Source organism: Fusarium odoratissimum, assembly GCF_000260195.1.
Source record: "Fusarium odoratissimum NRRL 54006 unplaced genomic scaffold supercont1.12, whole genome shotgun sequence".
In the NCBI taxonomy this organism is placed as follows: Eukaryota; Fungi; Ascomycota; class Sordariomycetes; order Hypocreales; family Nectriaceae; genus Fusarium; species Fusarium odoratissimum.
Genome location: NW_022158698.1, coordinates 706,962 through 726,983, shown reverse-complemented (window position 1 = coordinate 726,983; position 20,022 = coordinate 706,962). Strand labels below are relative to the sequence as shown.

Sequence of the window (20,022 nt, the reverse complement as noted above, 5' to 3'; positions counted from 1 at the left end):
TTGTCGTACTGTTTGTGAGAGTGAGATTTGCTCATTGATCGACCCTGCTGAGGGGAGAAGGTCAGCAAAAGCAAATTAAGCTTCTTTTATCTCACGCTTGAAGCGATGAACCCGCGCTTTTGTAATATATATTCCCTTTTAGATTTATGATCAATTACGCGTTTTAATTTATGACAATTCTTTCCAAGAGCGCTCAATTCCGGCTTTTCGTCCCTCATGATAGAGGGGCCCCCGAGATAAGATGTTCTGACAGATTATCCTTCAACATAGGTAAGCGTATGCCTGTACCTGGCAATCTGATTATATCCTGACTCACAATTATTCGGAGGCGCCATAAAATCAATTATATACCCGTATATCACTCTTTTTTGGCAAAGTTTGCCTCATAAGCCCATCAGTGTAATTCATTTATCTCAGCCTCCAAACTCCAACGGGAGATCTTCACGTGGACCCAATGCCCACTTCACTCTTAGCGCGTCATGATACATCCCTCCTCTCTCCTACACCAAACAGTCTCCCTTTCAACCAACACAATCACTAGAAACAAGCTATCATCACAATGTCAAGCCAATCAGGCGGTATCACAGTCCAGTACAACCCTTCCTCAACAAACTATCGCCTCATCGAACTCCCTCCGGACCTATTATCTCTTCTCGAATCCGACGATGCACCCGTGTAAGTCAACCCCTACATTCACTCTCTTACAAGTATTATACTCATCTTAGTCAGATTGACCATGGAGTCCTCTGATTCATCGGCTGTTATCAAAACGCCTACAAAGACGTACGCTCTTCGTCAGAAGAACACTTCGAATGCTCTCATGCTCCTCTCACCTACGCCTTTGCCTGCATCGTCAGATGGACCCCTCGAGCAGGGCGTCTCTATCATTTCGACCATCAAGGAGACTGTGGAGCTAGATACTGTTCCTGATGTGTCTGCTGGCACTACGAAAGGATTTGGTGGCGGTAAAGGGAAATGGCATGAGCGATTCGGGAGAAACAGGTAGTGGGCTGTATATGAATATTATGATACGCTTTGATTACCTCAAGAATAGGCAATGCGGAATATGAGTCAAGGTGTTGTCTTCCTACCATTACAGCATACAAAGCCCGTCATTTGCCAATCAAGAGGTAGGAAGTATCTCATTAAAAGAAATTAACGCCGTCTAATAACATGACGAAGAACCCAGTTTCGCAGTCCATGAAGGAGATGATGCTATTCCACAAAATACATGCAACACCCTACTGAATCCATAACTTTGCTCCCGTTTCCCTGGCCTTCAGGCTTCTTGCACCACTTGCTAGAGAGTACGTGTGTGGTCACATTGGCTGTGTTGCTCTTGATCCCCTGCACAGTCGAGTTTCTAAAAAGGCACCTGTCTGTCCTCTCAACTGAACCCTTTCGTTCATTAAGCCCAGTCATCGCTACCCGGGGCCACGCCAATTCTCCATTGGGTCAGGTTGCCCCATCATGTAAAATGGTTCAAAGTTTGCCAGTCCTTGAAAGTTTAGCCCTGGCATCGCTGGGCCTGGGTCTCCTGGTGCCGCTGGGAACGCTCCAGCCTGGGGCTGTTGTTGTGGTTGTATTGGTATTCCTGCCATGTGTTGTGCTTGCGGTACCGGCGGAGGCCCAAGTGGTGGTGGTACTCTATTACCAAGGCGAGCAACTGCATTCTTGAGGCGACGTCGGATACCTATATGTGCCTGATCATGGACTTGGTTCTGCAGGCGGTTCAATGCAAGAGGAATTTGGGGTTCCCCTGGTCGCCGCCGAGCATTGTGAATGGCATGGGCATCGTGTAGTTGCTGGGCGTAGGCTTGAGCGTGGTCATGGGCTCGGGCATGAGCTTCCTGGTGCCTCAATAAAGCATCGAGATCTTCTTGACGAAAATGGTATGGGTTGTGTGCCGGTCCATGCTGTGCCTGTGGCTGCTGTGGTGGAGCATCGAAAAACGGCCTTTGTCCTTCAAGCGGCAGAACCGGCGGCATAGGCATGAAGTTGACTCGATCCCTAAATCTCTGTCCAAACTTATTTTTCCGCCGCATATCGTCTGTCTTGACCCTTTCAGACATGTTGAAATCCAGAAGTTCGGGCGCTGATGCAAGTTCTGGATTCTCCTCCAAAACCTTCTGCTTAGCTGCCTTTTCAGCCGCATTGACTTCGTTTTCGTGACGCTCTTCAGCACTCTCGAATAAGGGACAGTTGCCTTGCTTGCCACCTCGCCTCTCATCGTTGAAATGATCATAGTCACAAGACTTGGAACAGACGTAGCACTGAACGTTACCACAGCCTTTGCGGGTGCAAGTCATCTTGTTGCAGCCTTCTTCCTTGATAAAAGGGGTGTCGCCTACCAAGACATAAGCAGTCAGTATAAGAAGGAAAGAAGCCTGAATGGACGTCATACACTTGTTGCATTTGCGGATGAGGGCTCTCGACATAGCCTCTTCTACCTCCCGCCGCAGGTCGACACCTCTTTCGATGGCTGCCTCCTGACAGGTTTTCGGTATGTGTGTTTCGTAGTTACAAAGCCGGCAACTCGTGATTTTGCAGTCGTCGTTTCGGCACCGGAATTCTCTGTCGACGTCAACTGGCGGATACTCCTCTGCATAGTGACAAAAGGGGCACTTGGCGAGGCCGGGTAGTGCAGCCATGCGCAGATTGGCCTCTTGTTCAATTCGATCGATTGCCGCAGTCAGTTTCTTATTCAAGAACTTCTGGCGCTCGCTATAAGAGAACCCAGCCGTACACCCAATCATGGACATGCATTCAAGTTCGTACTTTGAAAGGCCAATTTGTGTCTCTGCGTGTCGGCGGGCGCAGTTGATACAGAAAGGCTAAAAGGGGGTTAGCCAGAGTTTTCTTGCTAACACAGAGCAACCCATGACATTTCCCAAATTTACAGAAGCCTTTTTAAATATAGTATAGTTGAAATGGGGGACACTTACGTGAGGATCATCGCCTTGACAATAGACGAGTCTGTTCCATGGAGTATCGATAAAGCAACACCCGCACTCAGTTACTTCTCCTCTTGCATCTGCCGACTCAAGGTTCATCCTTTCGGCCTCCTCGGCCAATGCTTCTGATCGACGCTTTTCAACTACATCCCACTGCAGTAATCGAGCAGCCTCGAGTTCCTTCATCAATTCTTTCTCCCAGTCGTTGGAGCAGGTTTGTATGGACGCGTCGATCCTCTCTTTTCTGTATCGCTGTACCGGCACTGAGGGTGTCTTCTTCAATTTCCAAGGCAATGGGTGATGGTCGCTTGCCTGATTGATGGCAGTATTGATGGCAATAAATGCTGGGAAAAGGCGATTTCCGTTGTCAGAAAGGGTTTGTTGAATGACCTTGACTGGTACCAGTGGGAAATCTCCTGCGATCATTTGCTTGCTGTGTCAAAGTTAACTGGATAGCTCTCAACCCTAATCTCGGTCATGCTGGCACGAAGCTCTAACACCAAAAGCCACCCACCTAATCACGGATGATATGCGGTCGAAAGGGGAGATAAACTTACATAGTGGCCATTTGGGTACTCTTCGGAGCAATGACTTGTCCTTCAAGGTTACTGTATTTGCGCTTCGCTTCGGAGAGTCTATTCTGTAGTTTCTCGACTTCGTCTTCGTCATCTTGTCCCTCGGTTGTGCGCTTCCTCTTGCCGATGGCCTGTTTCGATCGCTTTGCCTTTTGATATACTTGCCCAGACTCTTGGAGATCGAGGAGATGATTGATCACTTCATGGGGGACGAATGAGAGAGGCCCAGCAATCGTCTGGACATAGTCGAGACAGATGTCGGGAAATAGAGCAGTAACTTCTTGTATGCAAGTATCTTGTAGAGGCGGAGATGATTCTTCTGTCTCGCTTTCGGGATCCTCCATCCTCGTGATGGTGAAGTTCTTTGGCTCTTTGTTCACAAACAAAAGTTGAAGCCTAGGTTTGATTATAACGGTTAGAAATGATATGAAGACAGAGGATTCATAGTCTCGAAGAGCCCTGCTTTTTGTTTATGATCTGGCGGTGGATCGATCTGTATCACTTCCATTCCGCGAGCTTGTGAATGATGTTGCCGCCAGCTGACACTGCTCGAGCAGATGTCCTTCACAAATAAATGCTCTGGCAGGTGCAAAGGCATATGTAGTAAAGAGAAGATGCAGTGGCAGTGGGGGACAGAAGGAGTTAATTGCGACAGTGATTCAACACTTGCAAGGACTGTCACATAAGTATAGTACTAAAGATGTTGGCATCGCACCTTCGCACCAACCTTCACTTTCACTCCGAGACGATGGCCTCTTCCACTTTTCACGGCTCATCCGAAACAATTTCGTGCGCAAAGGCAAATGAGAATCAAGGTTCACCGTGAAGAGGTGACTGAAAGACAAGGGCGGCGTCTACGGTGATAATGACGCCACGGCTAAACACGAAAGCTTATGTCCATGATTGTAAGTGGCGCTCTTCTCTGGCGATGAAGGGATTCTGAGTAAGGTGTACGAGAAGCCAGCCCGCGACTTTGCGGCGTGAGGAAATTTTTGACTTGTTGTTTGTTTGTTCAAGAACATGAATGAGATAGAAGAACCTCGATGTTCTTACCTGCGACAAAGATACTGATTCTGTAGGTATTTCGGTGAATACTCAGCACAGTGGAAGCTGTGCTTAAGCTGCTCGATCGTATTTCGATTCGCTATAAGTGAATGATCGAGGCCGTATCGTGATGTTGAGATTGATTAATTCGACGTCGGTTGAAATGGTCGGTCGAGTGATGGATGAATTTAGAGAATAGAAGAGAAGAGAAGGTTAAAAGGCGTTTAGGTTTCTCGCTTATAATAGACGGGAAGAGAGAGAATGAATGGCCAGCTCCTTCTATCCCTTCTTTGTGCTTTATTCTAAGACTCCATCGGAAAATGGATGAAAAGCGATTAATCGATTGTTCAATGATCGCACTATCGCAGTTTGAAGCTGCCTCGTTTCAAACCCCCGCTCGCTTCAATAGAGTAGAGGTTCGCAGACAATGAAATGGAAGATGACAATAGGAAATAGGAACTATGTAAGGGGAGAGAAGAAGTTAAGAATAGAGAGTTAGAGGGAGGCGCAATATGCCAGAGGGAGTGATATGTTCAAGGATTAATTCATCAACCATGGGGTCCAAGATTCATAATGTTGGTATAGCTTCATGAGAAAGTAGGCAGACGCTCACGAGATGCGGAGTAAGAGTCAGACGAGATGGGAGCTGAGCGAGCGAGCGAGCGAGTGACGACAAAACCAAGATATAGAATAGAGGCTACAACACTCTTTGATTGGAGTTTACGAATTCGACAGAGACATGCAGGAGAAGAGTCAGTCTTGATGATGGAGTAATTCAAGGGACAAGGAAGCCCAAGTTCAGAAAAGATGACGGGCGAAGCCTTGGGTCTCGTGATGGATGGATGGATGCAATGTATTGGTTTGTAGGTTGGTAAATTCATAAGCTGTCGCACTTGGGTATGATACGATGCGACATGCAATTTGAATGAATGGTAGCATTAGTCGTCTAGCCTGCACCTAGAGCTTGCCTTAGGTTGCTTTGCCTTGGTACAACAGAGCAAAGCAACGACGGCGTTTGTGGCGTATAAGGTTTCTTCGGAAGGGATCAAAGTCAGTCAGTCAATCAATCAAATCAATCAATGAGATGGCTTCCGTCAAATGTAGGTGGATGGATGTGGATGGCCAGATGAGGGGTTGTCAGTTGGTCATTCAGCTGAATATACAACCCAACAACTCCTTGCCAGGTCAAATATCTGCCCATCATTTTAGCCTAGAAGGTCTATTCGCATAATCCACACACTCTAGGAGTAGATGCATTAGTCTACCGCATAATGCTGAGGAAAGCATATTTACATGATACTGTATAAGATCGATTCTCCAAGAACTATTCAACTGTCTGTCCTCTCGCTCTATAAACTTGCCACCTCAAGCTCTCCTAGGTAGTTGAAACAAATCAGTTTCTAGTTACACAAAATTCATATCCCATCAAACCGCCAATGCACAGATCCGTGGTTTGTCGGCCCAAGAGTTAATACTCATTTCGAGAGCCTATAAACCTCGCAAACGGATACTTCCCGTCCCTGCAAACTGACAACTGACGTGTATTAATTATCATTATTCGTACCATCACATCACTCTCACATAACACAGTGAGCCGAACCGCTCAGGGGCTAGTCCTACTCATCGTCCTCAGATTCAGCATATGAATCTCCTACCTCATCTTCTTCTTCCATTGCATCTTCATCATACGAGACAACTTTCCGTCCGCTCCGTGTTGACCGTCTCGTTGCACGTCCAGCTGAAGGCTTTTCCTTGGCCACTTTTGCTGGACCTCGCCTCCTTGTCCTTGCACTCGTTTGTGGCGGCTCAGACTCCGCCTCGGATTGCGGATCCAGTTTGGGTTCCTCTTCCTCTTCCTCTTCATGCTTCAGCCCTGCATCAAACTTTGTGTTCACCGGCCGAGACTCCGGTTCAGACTCCGACCCTGCTTCGACCTGCGATTCCTTGCCCGGTTCTTGTTTGCTGTCAACCTCCATCTGCATCATTACTCTTTGCTGATCTGCGCCATCGTGCTCCATCACTAGTCCATCATCGCCGTCGTCGTCCTCATCAACAGCAGGGAAGAAGCTCGAAGTGTGGTGAGCCTGGGGTTCCTCTTCCTCCTCTTCTTCCACATACCCCTCTGGAAGAAATCCGCCAGCCATCTCTTCATCCTCAACCTGTGGTTGCTTCTTGGTTTGGACCGAGTCTCTAGCATGTCCAAACACTGATATTTCATCAGTAATTTCGCCATACTCTTGTCGAATTCGTTCCGCAATACGCATGCCCATGAGGAAGCGACGCCATTGAGCTAACGCCTTCTTTCGTCGTTTCTCATCTTCTTTTCGTGCGCGTTCTGCCTCATCCTTCTCGAGCTCTACCATCACCATGTCGTGGTTCTCTTCAGCAATCACAACTCCCTGGATAACAGGCACAGCCATTCGGTGACCAAATTCAAAGTCCACAACGGCTTCCGCATAGTCGATTTGTAACTTTTTACAAACACGCATAGCCCCTCGGAAGGGTACATGCACAGCACCCTCAGGGCACATATGTTCAGCAAACAAATCGATATTCCTGCAGCTCGGTTAGTAGATTCGAGTTTGAAGAAGCAATCGGCTACATACCCGTATTCGTTCTTGGGGATAACGCCGTCCTTGATCGGTGGTGGAATGATCCAGTCGGTTTGCTCCCAGCTGTAGAGCCCCTGCAGGACCTTTTGTCCTGTGGCAGCTTCTGCTTCCATGATTTCTCGCCGGCGATTTATCGTAGCTGCGCGGTAGGGTACCCTCTTCAATGGCTGCTCTCCTGCCAGTGGTGCACGTCCCTGTTTATGCCAGGTCTCGGCACTCTTGACGTTCAGAACATCGCTGCGAAGGAACACGTCCTCATCCTCGACCTTGCCACCTTTGCCCTTGTTTTTGAACACTTTGACACCCTTGGCCCCAGGCCTGAGTGCCTCTTCACGCTTCAAGTGCCGCTCGAGGACAAACTCCTTGGACTGCTTGTAGTATTGTAATGTCTCCTGGCCCTCCTTGATCTCCTTCTTTTCGGGCTTGGCAGGCTTCAGATCTGTTGCTTCTTCCATCTCATCGACTTCGGTTACAGGGTGGTCTTTGCTGCCTCTCAGATATCCAGATATTGCGGTTTTGAACCAGTCAAACTGGTCATATCTCTTAACCTTCCCATGACGGTTGTAGACGGGGACTTTCTCTGGTGTCATCCTCACTCCCTTGGTACGGCCAGGAAGCATATTCCGTTTCAGATATCTGACTGTGACATCCTTCCCGGTCCCATCTCGTGAATAAGCCACGATGTATGCCATGATTTGACGTGCTTTGTCGGCCTTGGCTCCACGGGGTTCCAATGATTCGATGAGATCTCGGTTTGTTCCAACAACGTTTTTGACGATAGCATCAACGGGCAGGCATTTGTTAGTGACTGGTGATATGACTTCTGTCCAATAGTGTGGGAACTCCATGTCGGCGTCATATTTTTTGGCCGGTGTCTTGGCCGATGTCTTCCTTGGCGTGACATCCATCTCAACGATAGATTCATCATCAGTGTCCTTATACTCAAGCTCCAGATCATCTGGGTCGCTTTCAACCTCAGTTTTGGGTCGTGTTTTCCGTGTCGGATTTCTCGTGGGCTCTTTCGTTTTCTTCGTTGACTTCTTCTTTGCCGTAACCGCGCTCTTTGTCGCCGTTTTCGCCTTCTTCTCGGGTGTCTCGTTTATCTGATCCGCACTTACACTCTTTTCTGGCTCGGCCTCCTCAAGTTTATTCCATCCAAAGCCTAGACAAGGCAAGTTTGCGACCATTCGTGCTTCGAGGTCCAGTCCACGAAGCAAAGCTGTAAATAGCTGGGCGCCTACGTCTCTACTCCCTTCACATGTTCGCGCATGATGTCTGAAATCCTCCAGGTTTGAGATCTTCTCACCAAATTGCTCTGGGTCATGAGATTCGACTTTTTGCGCTTTCGTAAGACGGTCTAATCGCTCAAGGGACATATATCCCCATTTCCTCAACCCTGGCGCTGTGACTCGAAAACGCTGTTTCCACCAAGCTGACAATGTTTGCATAAGTCGAAATAGGGGGTCTCCATGACTCATATCAACAGCCCCTTCTTCCAATCTCTCAGCCTCTGCACCCCAGTCGCGCGACTTTCGATCCTGGACCTTTTTGCCTTTACCTTTCGATTTTGCGTTTTCCTTTGCTGGCTTCTTAGGTGTCGGCTTCTTTTCTAGACCACTGTTGCGCCTCCATCGATCCACCTCATCCCAGAGTCTTGGCGGAAGATGAGAGATCATAGTCGCCTGGACTTCGGGATCACAAAGCCATGCATTTCGGATAGCATTGTGCCATAGAAGCAACATGACGTGAACGCAGTGTGTGGCATGCCGGACCTTCCTCTCACGTTTTGAGGGTCCCTTTCTGTCGAATGTGTTTGTGAGTGAGATTCTGGTGTCCCTTGTGAGTGTCAATTCCAAGTCCCCGGAAGTTACCGGGGCGTCTGGTAATGGTGCAACTGGTGCTTGGACATCCTCAAACTCAATGTCTTCATCCTCAGAATCTTCTTCCTTGCCTTTCAGTTGATTTGGTGGCATAACGTCCTCGAATTCATCTTCTGACAACGATGTCAAAGAGCTTTCATCATCATCATCATTTCCGAATCCATGGAGGATCGAGTTTGAGTTAGGTGTCGCAGATGCGTCCAAATCATCGTACAGTGTTGCTTTGCGCCGTGATGAATCGGGCTTCTCTTTGGCTGCTTTTGATGCTCTGCCTTCTCCAGGTGGTGGCGACTCACGCAAGCGTTTGCGTGGTACTAAAGGAGGCATCTTGATATCATAAATAAGATTGTCGCATTCTGCGAAGTAGGATGAATTTAAGCTTGATGAACGGCTTAGACTAGAGCGTGGTGGGTACTTCGTCATAGAAGACGGGAGCACGGGAGGCAGACGCGCAATCACGTGGTTCGATTAAAGAGGCAGTAACATGAACTTGGGCTTCAAGTCAATCGTATCAGTAAGCAAAACGTTTATTTGTTCGAAACTTAAGTAATATAATTAAGAGTTTATATTCACCAAATAGCACCTGCAGTGTTTTTGACTTGGAAATCTTTGGTAGAAGACCTACAAATCACCGTGGGAACACGTACGATAGGCAATTCAGTATTCTCATGTTGGAACACAGATGAACCAATGGAAACCACGAATATGGTAGGAGACCATTTTCACAGTAAACAAAAATATTGATATCATTCCTCTTGGTATCAAATTGCCCAACGCCAGGCCATGTATCCCTATAGGTAGCTAATCCATAAAACACAACGCTCACGCCTCAATCAGGTCTGGGGTAGCTGGTCCAACGCCACGCAACAAAACCACAGTATTTCCACTCTGCAACGCCGTTCCAACCTTTTCGTTATACTCCAAAATTCTGCCTCCTTCAACGTGGAAGACGCGAAGCTTGTCCTTCTCGTCTGAGCTTTGGTTGTTGATGTTTTGTACCTGCAGGCTCCTTGCTGCAGCATCCAGAACTCGGCCTACAACCCAATCCTTGTTGTAGAAGAACTCCCCCTTAGGAAACTTGGCTTTTGCTGTTTCTGCCTCGGCTTCCACATAGATATACACCCTCTTCTCAACAGGTGTCTTGTCGTCGCCCTTGGCTGTCTTCTTCAGGTTGTTTACAGCAATGATACGTGCTGAGGCAGAGCTTGGCTTTGGTTTGGGCAAAGCTCTGCCAGCTTGCTCTTTCTTTGCTGTACCCCATGCGCGCAGTTTGTCGAATGCCGTCTTTGTCTTCTGACCAACATCGAATTGCATAGGCCGAGCCCCGATGGGTACTAAATTACTGCAATTGTGGTCCTCCTTTAGACGATGCTTCAGGCAGTAATCTCGGTTACACGTTTGACAGTGTACACCAGGCGTCAAAGATGTGCCGATTGTGGTCTTGCATTCAGGCGATGCGCAAGGCTTTTGGGACACCTTGTCCCTTAGAATCTTTCCTTGTCCAATGCTTGGCTGCGCAAGCTCTCTCTGGCGCTTTCGCTCCGCCCACGCACCGGGATTTGTACATTTATGTGCCCCTTCGCTTCGGTGATCGAGACAAAATGTCTTTCGGCATGACTGACAGAAAAAAGGGAGAAAGTCGAGTTGGTTGCAGTAGTCATATTCGCAGTGCTTGCCGATCAGCGCGGCTTCGTTTTTGTCGTGCATTTCGACGTAGCTAGTATCCTGAGCTTCTGGTGTGTTTGATGACGCCATGGTGAAGGTGTTTCGTATTTAAAAATGTTAAAATGGCGGTGTTACCCGTAGGCAGAGGTGTTGTCGCAAGTGCTCGTATCAAGATGACAGATACAAAAGGCGGCGGCGAGGAAACGTCTGGAAGGGTCCGTGTATGACCAAGCTTGGCAGATTACGAACGAGTGTGCCACAAGCTTTGACACGTCGAAAGACAAAAAGAATGAGGCGCGATTGCAGAGAGAAGAACAGAACAAGGCCCCGATGGGCTTTTGTGAATCATGCACATAAATCACGAGTAAGAATCACAGGCGTGTTAATAACTTTCAAGCTCCGTTGGCGCACAGCCACTTCCAGGGACCAGGTTGATCGCGGGGTCTCCTCCCCACCACGGAGTTCATTGTTGCATATTTGGATTGGTATAAGTCAGTAACCGACTCTGCGTCGCATACAAGATTCCTATATATTGATCGAACATTGAAACACGAGTTGAGCGCCTTCCACCTCCCAGAACGCCAAGTTTGTGGTGCAGAGTCTTGTATTACAGTTCCTTCTCCTTTGGCCGCTTGGCCAGCAAATCCTCACGACCTGTCGTAGGCGCATTGCCTACTGCGGCCTTACCCCCAAATGTCTCGAATCCTTTGTGGAACGCCCACTCAACAGCGTTCTCGACAGGCTCGTCGAACATAGCTGGGAGGAAGGGAACCACTGCGAGGCCCAGACCAATTGGAGCCCATGTCCTGATGACCTGGTTCTTCATGTTCTTCATGGCTCGGCCAGAATACCTCACAACACTATGAATAGTGAAAGCAGGCAGTCCCATACTCGCGACACTCTGGAAGATTGCGCGCTGGACCATGACAGTGCGATAGTCTTCAAGCGGTGGCACCGTACCCGGCTCGATCGGGCGTGTCTCGGTGGCAGGAAGGCCAGTAACCTTCTCTTGTCTAGGAGAGAGTTGCACCTTGGGGTTCAACACACGCTGATTGTGCCAGTATGACTTGTAACCTTCATACGAAACATCGCCAATAAGATACAACCAAGATACACCGTAGGCAGCGCGAACGAGGTTGGGGTGAGCTACGGGACGGAACGACTCTCCTATATCTGAGGTGTAGGCGACGTATCGATGCGCAGATAAAAGAATTGTTCTAATTCGCGTGGCATAGGCAGCATATCGAAAATTGGTGTCGGTTGAGTCGGGGCCACTATGTGCGATTAGCTCGTGTTACACATTTACAAAGGTACACATACTAGCCATCGGTTATGTCGTCAAAGACATTTCCGTCTCTTCCTGTCTTGTTGACAGCTTTCTGAACACTCTCTGGTAGCTGATCCTTTGAGGGAAGCTTCTCAACGATAGTGTCCTTGATCTGAGCTGCTTCGGTCTTCTTCTCCTCCGGCTTGGGGTCTTTTGATTTGCCCCACCAAGACATTTCAAAGATTGAACAGAAAATCAAAGACAAACTAATGAGGTTGTTTGAAGAAAAGAAAGATGCGATAACAAGCCTTCAGAGCAGTAGAAGCTTCCATTTTGATGGCCCGCCGCTACCCTACCTTTACCCACTGGGATCTATGGCTGCAGGCTTCTGCAAGAAAGTTGATAACCCTGGGTCAGTGACGTTGCTTCCGTAGATCCGATTGATCCCGATCAACGATATGATCCGGAGAATAACCGCACACTCTGGGGCAGTTCATCCACTTTAGGCCTGTAATTCCAGGCACAAGCTCTAAGTTGAATTTGAGAGCTCGGCAAACTATCTCAACCGCGACATTCGAACATCCACCCATTGCCCTTCGTCATCACCCAATTCGTCTTTTTCGGTCTTGTCTAATTATTCACAATGGCTGGTATCGCTTATTACACCATTGCTGGCAAGCAGGTCGCCGGTCACTACGTTCGTTCAACCTCAATTGCGCTCGCCGCAGACTAGAGACTTCTAAAACTAACATGAATGACAGCTCGCCGTGGCCTGGTTGGGAACTCTCGTCGTCGGTACCAAGCTTGCCCTGTCTGGCGGCTCCTCTAAGCCCACCGCTACCGCTACTCCTCCCATCAACGCCTCCAGCTCCGACGAGGCCGACTTCATCAAGTGCGCGAATTCACCCGACGATGCTGAGCCTTCATGGACTAACCCGATACCAGGAACTTCCTTGATCAGCAGGACAAGAAGAACTAGACGGTTGAATCGAAGACGATGGTTGTATGGTTGTTTGGATGCGGTGTACGTTTATAAGTCATGCAGACATGAGCTGTCCATCGAGCCGGACAGCCGAATTCAGATACCAACAAAAGCCGATTTCGCCAATTGTGACATAACGCAGTACTATTCCCCCTTGTGATGCACTCGATGATACGCATATCGAGTCCGACTGTGATTTATGCGGAGCTGGGTGATCCCGATACCGAACACTGGCTCAGAATATTTCCTTCACATCTCTATGAACCGAGGTTTCCTGGAGCTGCGTAATGGCCATGATGTGAGGCAATGCTAACTGTCATGTTACCCACGATAATTCGCAGCCAGTGCAGTTCCGTTACTTGAAGAACTTGACCTTACCCTTCATTTTCATCTCCACCTGACACACAGAACTCGAATATTCCTGGAATACCAACCTGGGGGGCTTAAATCAGGTTGAACTGATTCTCTCAGCAAAGAGGATTTCGTTGTTGATTCAGCGCCCTATTGTCTGTCATGTTAGTGCGTCGCATTTCAACCTGTGCCTCATCGATCGATACCAACCAACTGGATCTGTTGAGACTTCAGCATCGCTACATGAATGTTAATGGACCCGTATGCCGACTTGAATATGGAAAATTGTGTTGATACTATTGGGTAAACTGCATTACCGAGGGATATACAGCTGATTCTCTGCTATGGATCATACCTTGGATATGGACCTGAGAAATGAGGTAAAGTCCCTTTTCTGTTGCATGAATATAGAATTCGCCATGGCAAGATCGACAAGGTGAGTTTGTCTCCCCTTGTTCAATCTTGCCATAAGGAGCAATGTTCTCGAAGCAAGGATGCATGTAACAAAGCGTAAGTGCAAGGCAATCGTATCGCTATGTTCACAGCCTTACACTGCATGTGGTCATCATTAAATCTATAATCTCTATTACACACTTATGTGCGGTTCTACTTTTGGTAAATACAATAACGCTAAGATACAAAGTAAAATGAGCAGTATCAGTTCGATACATACTCCAAAGATGCTTGTCCTGTTCGACCGAGCTGCCACATTCTCAAGGCAGACATCACCACCATTAGAGACCACCGATCTCCAAAGTTCTGCTGCATTGCTTTATCAGAGAACTCAATCTTGCATGTCTTCCATGCTGCCTCCTTCCACGAGGCCATGGCGAGGTATTCCAATGGCGCCTTCATATCTCCAGTTCGGTAAAGCTTGAATTCGTGACAGTATTTAGGATCCTTGGCCGCTTGGAGCGGTGTCATGGACCACTCGAATTCTTCCCGAATAAAGCTGCAGTCTTGGACTGTCTCTGCTTGCTTTGTTTCTATTGCCCATCGGAATACCACGCACTGCTCGGTTTCATCGTATAGTGCCTGTACGATTTCAGTGGCAACCCTAGTATCGATGTCTGACCCAGGGGCTGCGGATACATTGACAATACTCTCTACAACACCTGGGTCAGATAACCCGTCCCGCAGCGTCTCGCCAGCTGCTGCTAGTATTTCGTCCTTTCCGGTTGGTCCGTTGTGGAGGAGAAGACAAGGCGAACCTGAGTTTCGGCCAAAAAGTCCAGAGTGTTCTGATACAGCAAACATCTTTGAGCAGCCATCATTGCCGAGAAAGAAAGTTCGCAGTTTGTTCCATTGCCAAGATATCTTCAAGGTTTTTGGTATTGGGCGATATGGTGTATCCACACACTCGCTGACCAGGGCTGTACTGGATGGAGTGAGGGAGTTGAAGAGGGCAATTCTTGTGGAGGAAGATGTCGTCGAAGCAGCCGTTGAAGACCTAGCGGTTCCTGGAACTCTATAATGTGGCATGGAGCCATCGTGGTCTCCCAGTGTGCTGGCCATGGTGGATGATTCTTCTGGTTGTTCTGGAACAAGTCGACGACAAGGGTAGGGTTTGATGTATAGCGTGTAGCGGTGGCAATATTTGCGGATTGACGACTACCTACTGTACATATAAGTCGTTATCTCAATCAATGTCTGGCATGTTGAAGAGCAAGAAAGGGGACTGAAACGGCTGTAGAGGAACAGAAATATCACACAGTCAGCCAGTCAGGTACATATCGACTTATTAGTGTACCGGCAGATCGCCATGCAGACGAAACTAGTGCGCACATGTTCAAAGTTCTCGAACTCTAAGCCAAGTGGCGACATGGTTCATGCTCAGAGCGGGTATACCTGATCAGGAAGTTGACGGACATATCGAGAGCCGCTAGTCATGTAATCAAGTCTCTAGTTTGCTTTATCAGAGTCTGACGAGTTCTTCTGGGGATAGCTTAAACGAGTCTTTATGATAGTTTGAGGTTAATGCTTGTAAGGAGTAGGCGAACGAGGAAACTATTAGAGCAGCATCTCTGTTTTTCTTCAACCTGATCATCCGTTATCCGTTGCACTGCCTAATAGAGAGTCAGTGCGAGACCGGCCCGGAGGTTGTATTCCTGTCCATCCCGTTTCTACCCACTCTCAACGGTTGGCCGAGTTATCCAACTGACACATGAGCTCCTGATTTATACTCAACTTGGCATGAATCTTTAGTGACAGCTCACAGAGTTTGAATATGACTGTAACCATACGACTTGGCGAATCGTCGTAGCGAGGAGTTTATCCTTTTACGAGGACTGATCATGATATGCATGCGTTTTCCAATTAGGTAACATGGAAATTTGTGCCGAAACGGAGGAAACCCCATGTCCAATTATCCTGGCATGCCTATGGCCGTGATCCTTGTGGACATCCATGCTTCTATCAAAGTTGCTGAAACAATCAGGACTAGCGATTCAGTCTAGTACGTTATCGAGGAGGCATATATCGAGGCCATTAAGAGCATTCAATATCATGAATATTATTGAGACAAGAATACAAGAGCACAGGTGAAGTTGATATGAAGACGTAATCAAAGGCCATGGCTTTATTTCAACGATATTCTAATCTCAATACTGTCATGATCATGATCATTTTTGCTATACAATACGATTACCTAATCCTCCGTTTGTCGCACCTGCCCCCTAATTCATTTGCCTACACATCACGTGACGTCCATACAAAGCTTACTCCTCCCCCGCCATCGACATTCTCTCGCCAAACAGCCATCAACTATCTCCTTAATCGAAACATCCCACCTCCCCCAAGCGCACGTCCTTCGGTTACAACGATAGCCTCACCATCTCCAATTCAATACCCCCAAAATCGAGAACCCACACCTTAAGGAGATAGCCGTCCTGGGCATGTCGGCTGCTACCACCGACCCGGCCCTTGTCGCCGCTCCCGCCCCGGACCTCTCTCCTGTTGATGCCGTCGCTCAGGTAGGCCACGATGTCACCTCCGTTGACCATGTCGGTGATCACGTCGGCGCATCGCCAAAGGAGAGACATTCCCTAACACTCGACCAACGCCGTGCTCTGCGTCGCTGGGCGAATAGCCAGCCTATCCGTCCCTCGCACAAGGCTTGTATCGAATGGTTCTTTTCTCAGTATGGCCAGCAAATAAGCCAATCCACCGTGTCACACTCGCTGTCACCCAAGTACTCGCGTCTAGATAGTGACAATCCTCAACTTTCGGGTTCCCGTCTGCGCTACGGAAACTGGCCTGATGTAGAGAAGCTCGTCCTTATATGGTATCAACAGGTACAAGCATCTGGTCGCCAACCTACCAATGAAGAACTTGGTGACAAGGCAAAATCAATATTCGGACAGTTGCCGCGATATAAGGATGAAAACCCTCCTGAATTTTCTCCAGGTTGGATCCATCGTTTCAAGAAACGTTATGGTCTCTTGATAAGACGACAGCGCCGTCATGGGGACGGAGGAATCAATGCCGCCGAGGATATAGGATATTTGGCAGATTGTGTCCCTCGTTACATGAGCGTCGCCCCTGACACAAGTCCAGCTGCGATCAAAGAAGAAATTATACGCGCTGTTGGTATCGAGCCCACCCTCAACACATGTGCCTTGGTGCGCGATGAAGTGGTCCGTAGAATGACAGGCCCTCCTCAACAGGTGCCTCCTCCACCACCTCTCATGATGACGCATGATCCCCCTGCAATCCCCCCTCCTCAGCCTGACCAGCCCATCTACGCCGATGATGATCCTGAAGTTGTCTTACAGAATGCTTTGCGCCAGCTTCAGCAAGAAGAACAAGCTGCCGAAGAACAGGCAGCGGCTGTACGAGAAGAGCGTGAACGCGCAGAAAGAGCAGGACTTCAGCCTAATAGCATTCTGACCACACCGACTGTGCGTGCTACTTCCGTTCAGCGCTACACGGCCACACCAGCGCACGATATGACTACTGACCTCACGCTCACTCCAATTACTTCGGAGCAGCCCATGACTCGAGATGATCGTCCCGTGCGATGCCCATTCTGCGTTAATCAACGAATGCTGCGATCCATCAAAGAGGCCGTGGAACATCTTTCCACTCACGTTGTTGTCTGAGAGCTTGTTGGGGTATCTAAAACCGCCAGGCTTATGAGGGAGTACTGGTTGACGACTTGGGTTTTTGGAGTTTCGGTAGACGAATAATGTGGAGTTCGGGTTATAAATGTATGTGAAGACGCACCTCAGTTCAGTTATCTTTCTAGGGAGGCAATGGCACATGAATCCTTGCGATCTGCTCCCTGTTTCGTTGATTTTCTGTGAATGGCTCACATATGTCTATGCTATATAATCCAACATGGTCGTTGCCTCGTTTATAACAGTCCGCTTGCTTTCAATGCCTTCATAACCTCATCACTATCCTTCTGAGCTTGAGACTTGTGCTTCTTGTGCTCGCCCGGATCAATATAGTTCACCCAGAACTTAAGACCTTCCAATCCCTCCTCACGACACAACTCTCCTCGCTCTTCCGCCATCAGCAACTCTTCCTCTGCAACACCAAGACTCCAGCCAAAGCGTTCCGCAGCTTCTTGGGCTGTAACTCCTCTGCCAAACTCTTTCCAATCCCAAGGCACTTCGCGCTCAGGGGGAAACTCGTGAAGATCGCGTAGCCATGCAAGTAGGGCCCTGACCGTGGTGCCGTCGGTACGGTCACGACCCTGAACAACCATAACACCACTGCGGAAGGTGCGCAGACGAACAGGCAGTTTAAGCTTGCTCCAGAGCCGGGCGGCTTTCTCGAAGTCTGCTGGGCTGACGAGTTCGACGCCGCCTCGAGCTCTGTTGAACATAGCCCAGAGATCGACGAGCGTTATGATACCGCCCGCCTTCTTAAGGACTCCTCTGGAGTCATCGGTGAGGAACTCAGCTAAGTTTCTGGCGAGCTCCGACAAATAGAGTGACTCGGAGCTCCCACCACCGACAATATCCTTTGTCGTGACTAGGCCAAGTTGGCTGGCCGATTCCGCTAAAATCGCGTTCTCTTCGGCTGATGCGTTGCCTTGCCCGTTATTTGTTTGTCTTGCGAATCGCTCCGCAAGTGCGATGACCTCCTTAGCAGATGACATAAGAGCCTCCAGATCCTCGAAAGCACTGCCTATTAGTAACTCATTGTTTTTGCGCATGTTCAATCCAAGTTGTTCTAGACCAGCAATACCGACTCCCTTCTGTCGCCCTCCCAGAGTGCCGGCCGGTGTGTCTTTAGATCCTTCGTCCGCAGCTCGGCTGTTTGGAGCAGGGGGTGCATCTCTGAGAAGCCATTTACGTTGGGTCATAGAGCCCTTGAGTCGCTCATAGAATATTTTCTCGCCACCTCTTCGGAAAGAAATTTTGACACTCTCAGGGGCATCACTTCCATTCTTGTTGATTTTGCTTGGGTCCAGTACAGGCCCCGGGGAGTCCGTCCTTATGGTATCAGCTGTGGAGCTTTGCTGGATAGATGATGGGACATTTTGCGAAATCAGGGGCCCACCACACATCTCGCAAGTCATCAAGGAAGGATGATTTGAGAAGGTACAACGAGGACATTGGAAAGATGCAGTCGAGTTTGAACCATTGGTAGCATCGGGCAAGTTTGAAGCTGGCTTTTGGTCCAGATTTTCAGATAAAGGTCGAGTGCCAGAGTGAGCTGGCCGTAACGGGAGAGGTGCATTCAGAGCTGGTGAGGCTACTGAGCGATTGCTTGCGCCAGAGATTGCAGCCTTGAGAACGTGAGATAAGGTCGGCTTGATCCCGCATGCTAAACATGGTGGTAGAGGTGTATGGGCGTTTGCCGAAGTAGGATCAAAGTTCGAGGGGACCGGATTTGAGAAACTGCATATAGTGCAGACCCATGTTGCGCTTGTCACAGCTGGAGGCTCAGGGGGTGCTCTATAAGCAGACTCGGAAATTCCTGGCGATCCAGATAGATTTCTCTGTGCACTTGATGCGTTCGACAGAGCACGACTGTGATACGATGATCGCTTTGGAGGCTTTGGTATCAGAGTCACCTTAGCTGATGACTTCAGAAAGCCAGCATAGAATTCGTAACGTTCCACATCTTTCAGGTCCAAAGCAACGGAGTGCGTACGGGGCTCCTGCTTATCAACATAACAGACCCGATGTGAGGTTAAGTAAACCTGCCCATTTTGTTGATTGGGGAGCTTGAATTTACTATTATCGTGTTAATATCAGAGCTTCAACTTGCATCGCCAAGAACAACCTACCCCTCATACAAGCCTACGTTGTCCTGAACAAATAGGAGCACCTCATCTGGAAGATACGAGGGCCGTAGTGCTGTAGTAAGGTCTATATGTTTCAGAAACATCCGTCATGAGGGTGAAACTGAAGCAGAGAGAAGTGAAAGCTGTGGCTGTTGATGAATGGATGAGCGATGATGCAAGTGGATGATGACTTGCAGCAAACAGAAGCAAGCTAGGAGACAGGCGCTTGATAAATCTTCCAATCAGAGAACAGTAACCAAGAGTCGGTATAAGACGGTCTTTGTTTCGACTCCAAGTAGATTCAAAGGTTACAGTGAAGTACTTCAGTATCATATGAGTCTTCCAAGGCACGCGAGACTTGATCGGCCCCTCCAGTTGACGGCCCCACTGTTGACGATAAGCTTCCATTCGGCGGATCCCTAAACCTAAACTACCAACGCTCACTGAGGTT

At 48.5% G+C, this 20,022-nt stretch overlaps 9 protein-coding genes across 12 annotated transcripts; 3 read left to right on the top strand and 6 right to left on the bottom strand.

Moving 5' to 3' along the window:
* The first annotated feature begins 313 nt into the window (after positions 1-313).
* Positions 314-1,238, top strand: FOIG_08219 (uncharacterized protein). The gene is made up of 2 exons (XM_031208168.1): positions 314-675; positions 730-1,238. Exons 1-2 carry the CDS (start codon positions 560-562, stop codon positions 1,004-1,006), a joined length of 393 nt encoding a protein of 130 aa, XP_031062302.1. The 5' UTR covers positions 314-559; the 3' UTR covers positions 1,007-1,238.
* Positions 989-5,474, bottom strand: FOIG_08218 (uncharacterized protein). Of its 3 annotated transcripts, none has more exons than XM_031208166.1 (4): positions 3,469-5,474; positions 2,946-3,387; positions 2,405-2,834; positions 989-2,347 (listed from the first exon to the last, which is right to left on the bottom strand). In XM_031208166.1, the coding sequence occupies exons 1-4, from the start codon at positions 3,621-3,623 to the stop codon at positions 1,425-1,427; spliced, it is 1,950 nt and encodes a 649-aa protein (XP_031062300.1). In that variant the 5' UTR covers positions 3,624-5,474; the 3' UTR covers positions 989-1,424. The 3 variants fall into 3 exon arrangements, with proteins under 3 accessions (XP_031062300.1, XP_031062299.1, XP_031062301.1); XM_031208165.1 differs by having other exon boundaries at positions 3,512-5,474; XM_031208167.1 differs by having other exon boundaries at positions 992-2,347; positions 2,946-5,380.
* A 363-nt stretch (positions 5,475-5,837) lies between these two features.
* On the bottom strand, positions 5,838-9,459 carry FOIG_08217 (xeroderma pigmentosum group C-complementing protein). The gene is made up of 2 exons (XM_031208164.1): positions 7,180-9,459; positions 5,838-7,129 (listed from the first exon to the last, which is right to left on the bottom strand). The coding sequence occupies exons 1-2, from the start codon at positions 9,390-9,392 to the stop codon at positions 6,190-6,192; spliced, it is 3,153 nt and encodes a 1,050-aa protein (XP_031062298.1). The 5' UTR covers positions 9,393-9,459; the 3' UTR covers positions 5,838-6,189.
* A 428-nt stretch (positions 9,460-9,887) lies between these two features.
* FOIG_08216 (uncharacterized protein) lies at positions 9,888-10,820 on the bottom strand (the record flags this gene model as incomplete). Its single annotated transcript, XM_031208163.1, has 1 exon — positions 9,888-10,820. The coding sequence occupies one exon, from the start codon at positions 10,818-10,820 to the stop codon at positions 9,888-9,890; it is 933 nt and encodes a 310-aa protein (XP_031062297.1).
* A 517-nt stretch (positions 10,821-11,337) lies between these two features.
* On the bottom strand, positions 11,338-12,232 carry FOIG_08215 (uncharacterized protein; the record flags this gene model as incomplete). The annotated part of the gene is made up of 2 exons (XM_031208162.1): positions 11,338-12,004; positions 12,051-12,232. The coding sequence occupies 2 exons, from the start codon at positions 12,230-12,232 to the stop codon at positions 11,338-11,340; spliced, it is 849 nt and encodes a 282-aa protein (XP_031062296.1).
* A 61-nt stretch (positions 12,233-12,293) lies between these two features.
* FOIG_08214 (uncharacterized protein) lies at positions 12,294-14,076 on the top strand. Its single transcript, XM_031208161.1, has 3 exons — positions 12,294-12,694; positions 12,759-12,889; positions 12,943-14,076. The coding sequence occupies exons 1-3, from the start codon at positions 12,641-12,643 to the stop codon at positions 12,974-12,976; spliced, it is 219 nt and encodes a 72-aa protein (XP_031062295.1). The 5' UTR covers positions 12,294-12,640; the 3' UTR covers positions 12,977-14,076.
* Positions 13,767-15,530, bottom strand: FOIG_08213 (uncharacterized protein). 2 transcript variants are annotated; one of them, XM_031208160.1, is made up of 2 exons: positions 14,423-15,530; positions 13,846-14,365 (listed from the first exon to the last, which is right to left on the bottom strand). In XM_031208160.1, the coding sequence occupies exons 1-2, from the start codon at positions 14,843-14,845 to the stop codon at positions 13,988-13,990; spliced, it is 801 nt and encodes a 266-aa protein (XP_031062294.1). In that variant the 5' UTR covers positions 14,846-15,530; the 3' UTR covers positions 13,846-13,987. The 2 variants fall into 2 exon arrangements, with proteins under 2 accessions (XP_031062293.1, XP_031062294.1); XM_031208159.1 differs by having other exon boundaries at positions 13,767-15,530.
* Positions 15,531-16,084: 554 nt separating this feature from the next.
* On the top strand, positions 16,085-18,109 carry FOIG_08212 (uncharacterized protein). The gene has a single exon (XM_031208158.1). The coding sequence runs from the start codon at positions 16,225-16,227 to the stop codon at positions 17,428-17,430; it is 1,206 nt and encodes a 401-aa protein (XP_031062292.1). The 5' UTR covers positions 16,085-16,224; the 3' UTR covers positions 17,431-18,109.
* Positions 16,086-19,967, bottom strand: FOIG_08211 (uncharacterized protein). The gene is made up of 2 exons (XM_031208157.1): positions 19,575-19,967; positions 16,086-19,521 (listed from the first exon to the last, which is right to left on the bottom strand). The coding sequence occupies exons 1-2, from the start codon at positions 19,673-19,675 to the stop codon at positions 17,685-17,687; spliced, it is 1,938 nt and encodes a 645-aa protein (XP_031062291.1). The 5' UTR covers positions 19,676-19,967; the 3' UTR covers positions 16,086-17,684.
* Positions 19,968-20,022: the final 55 nt, after the last annotated feature.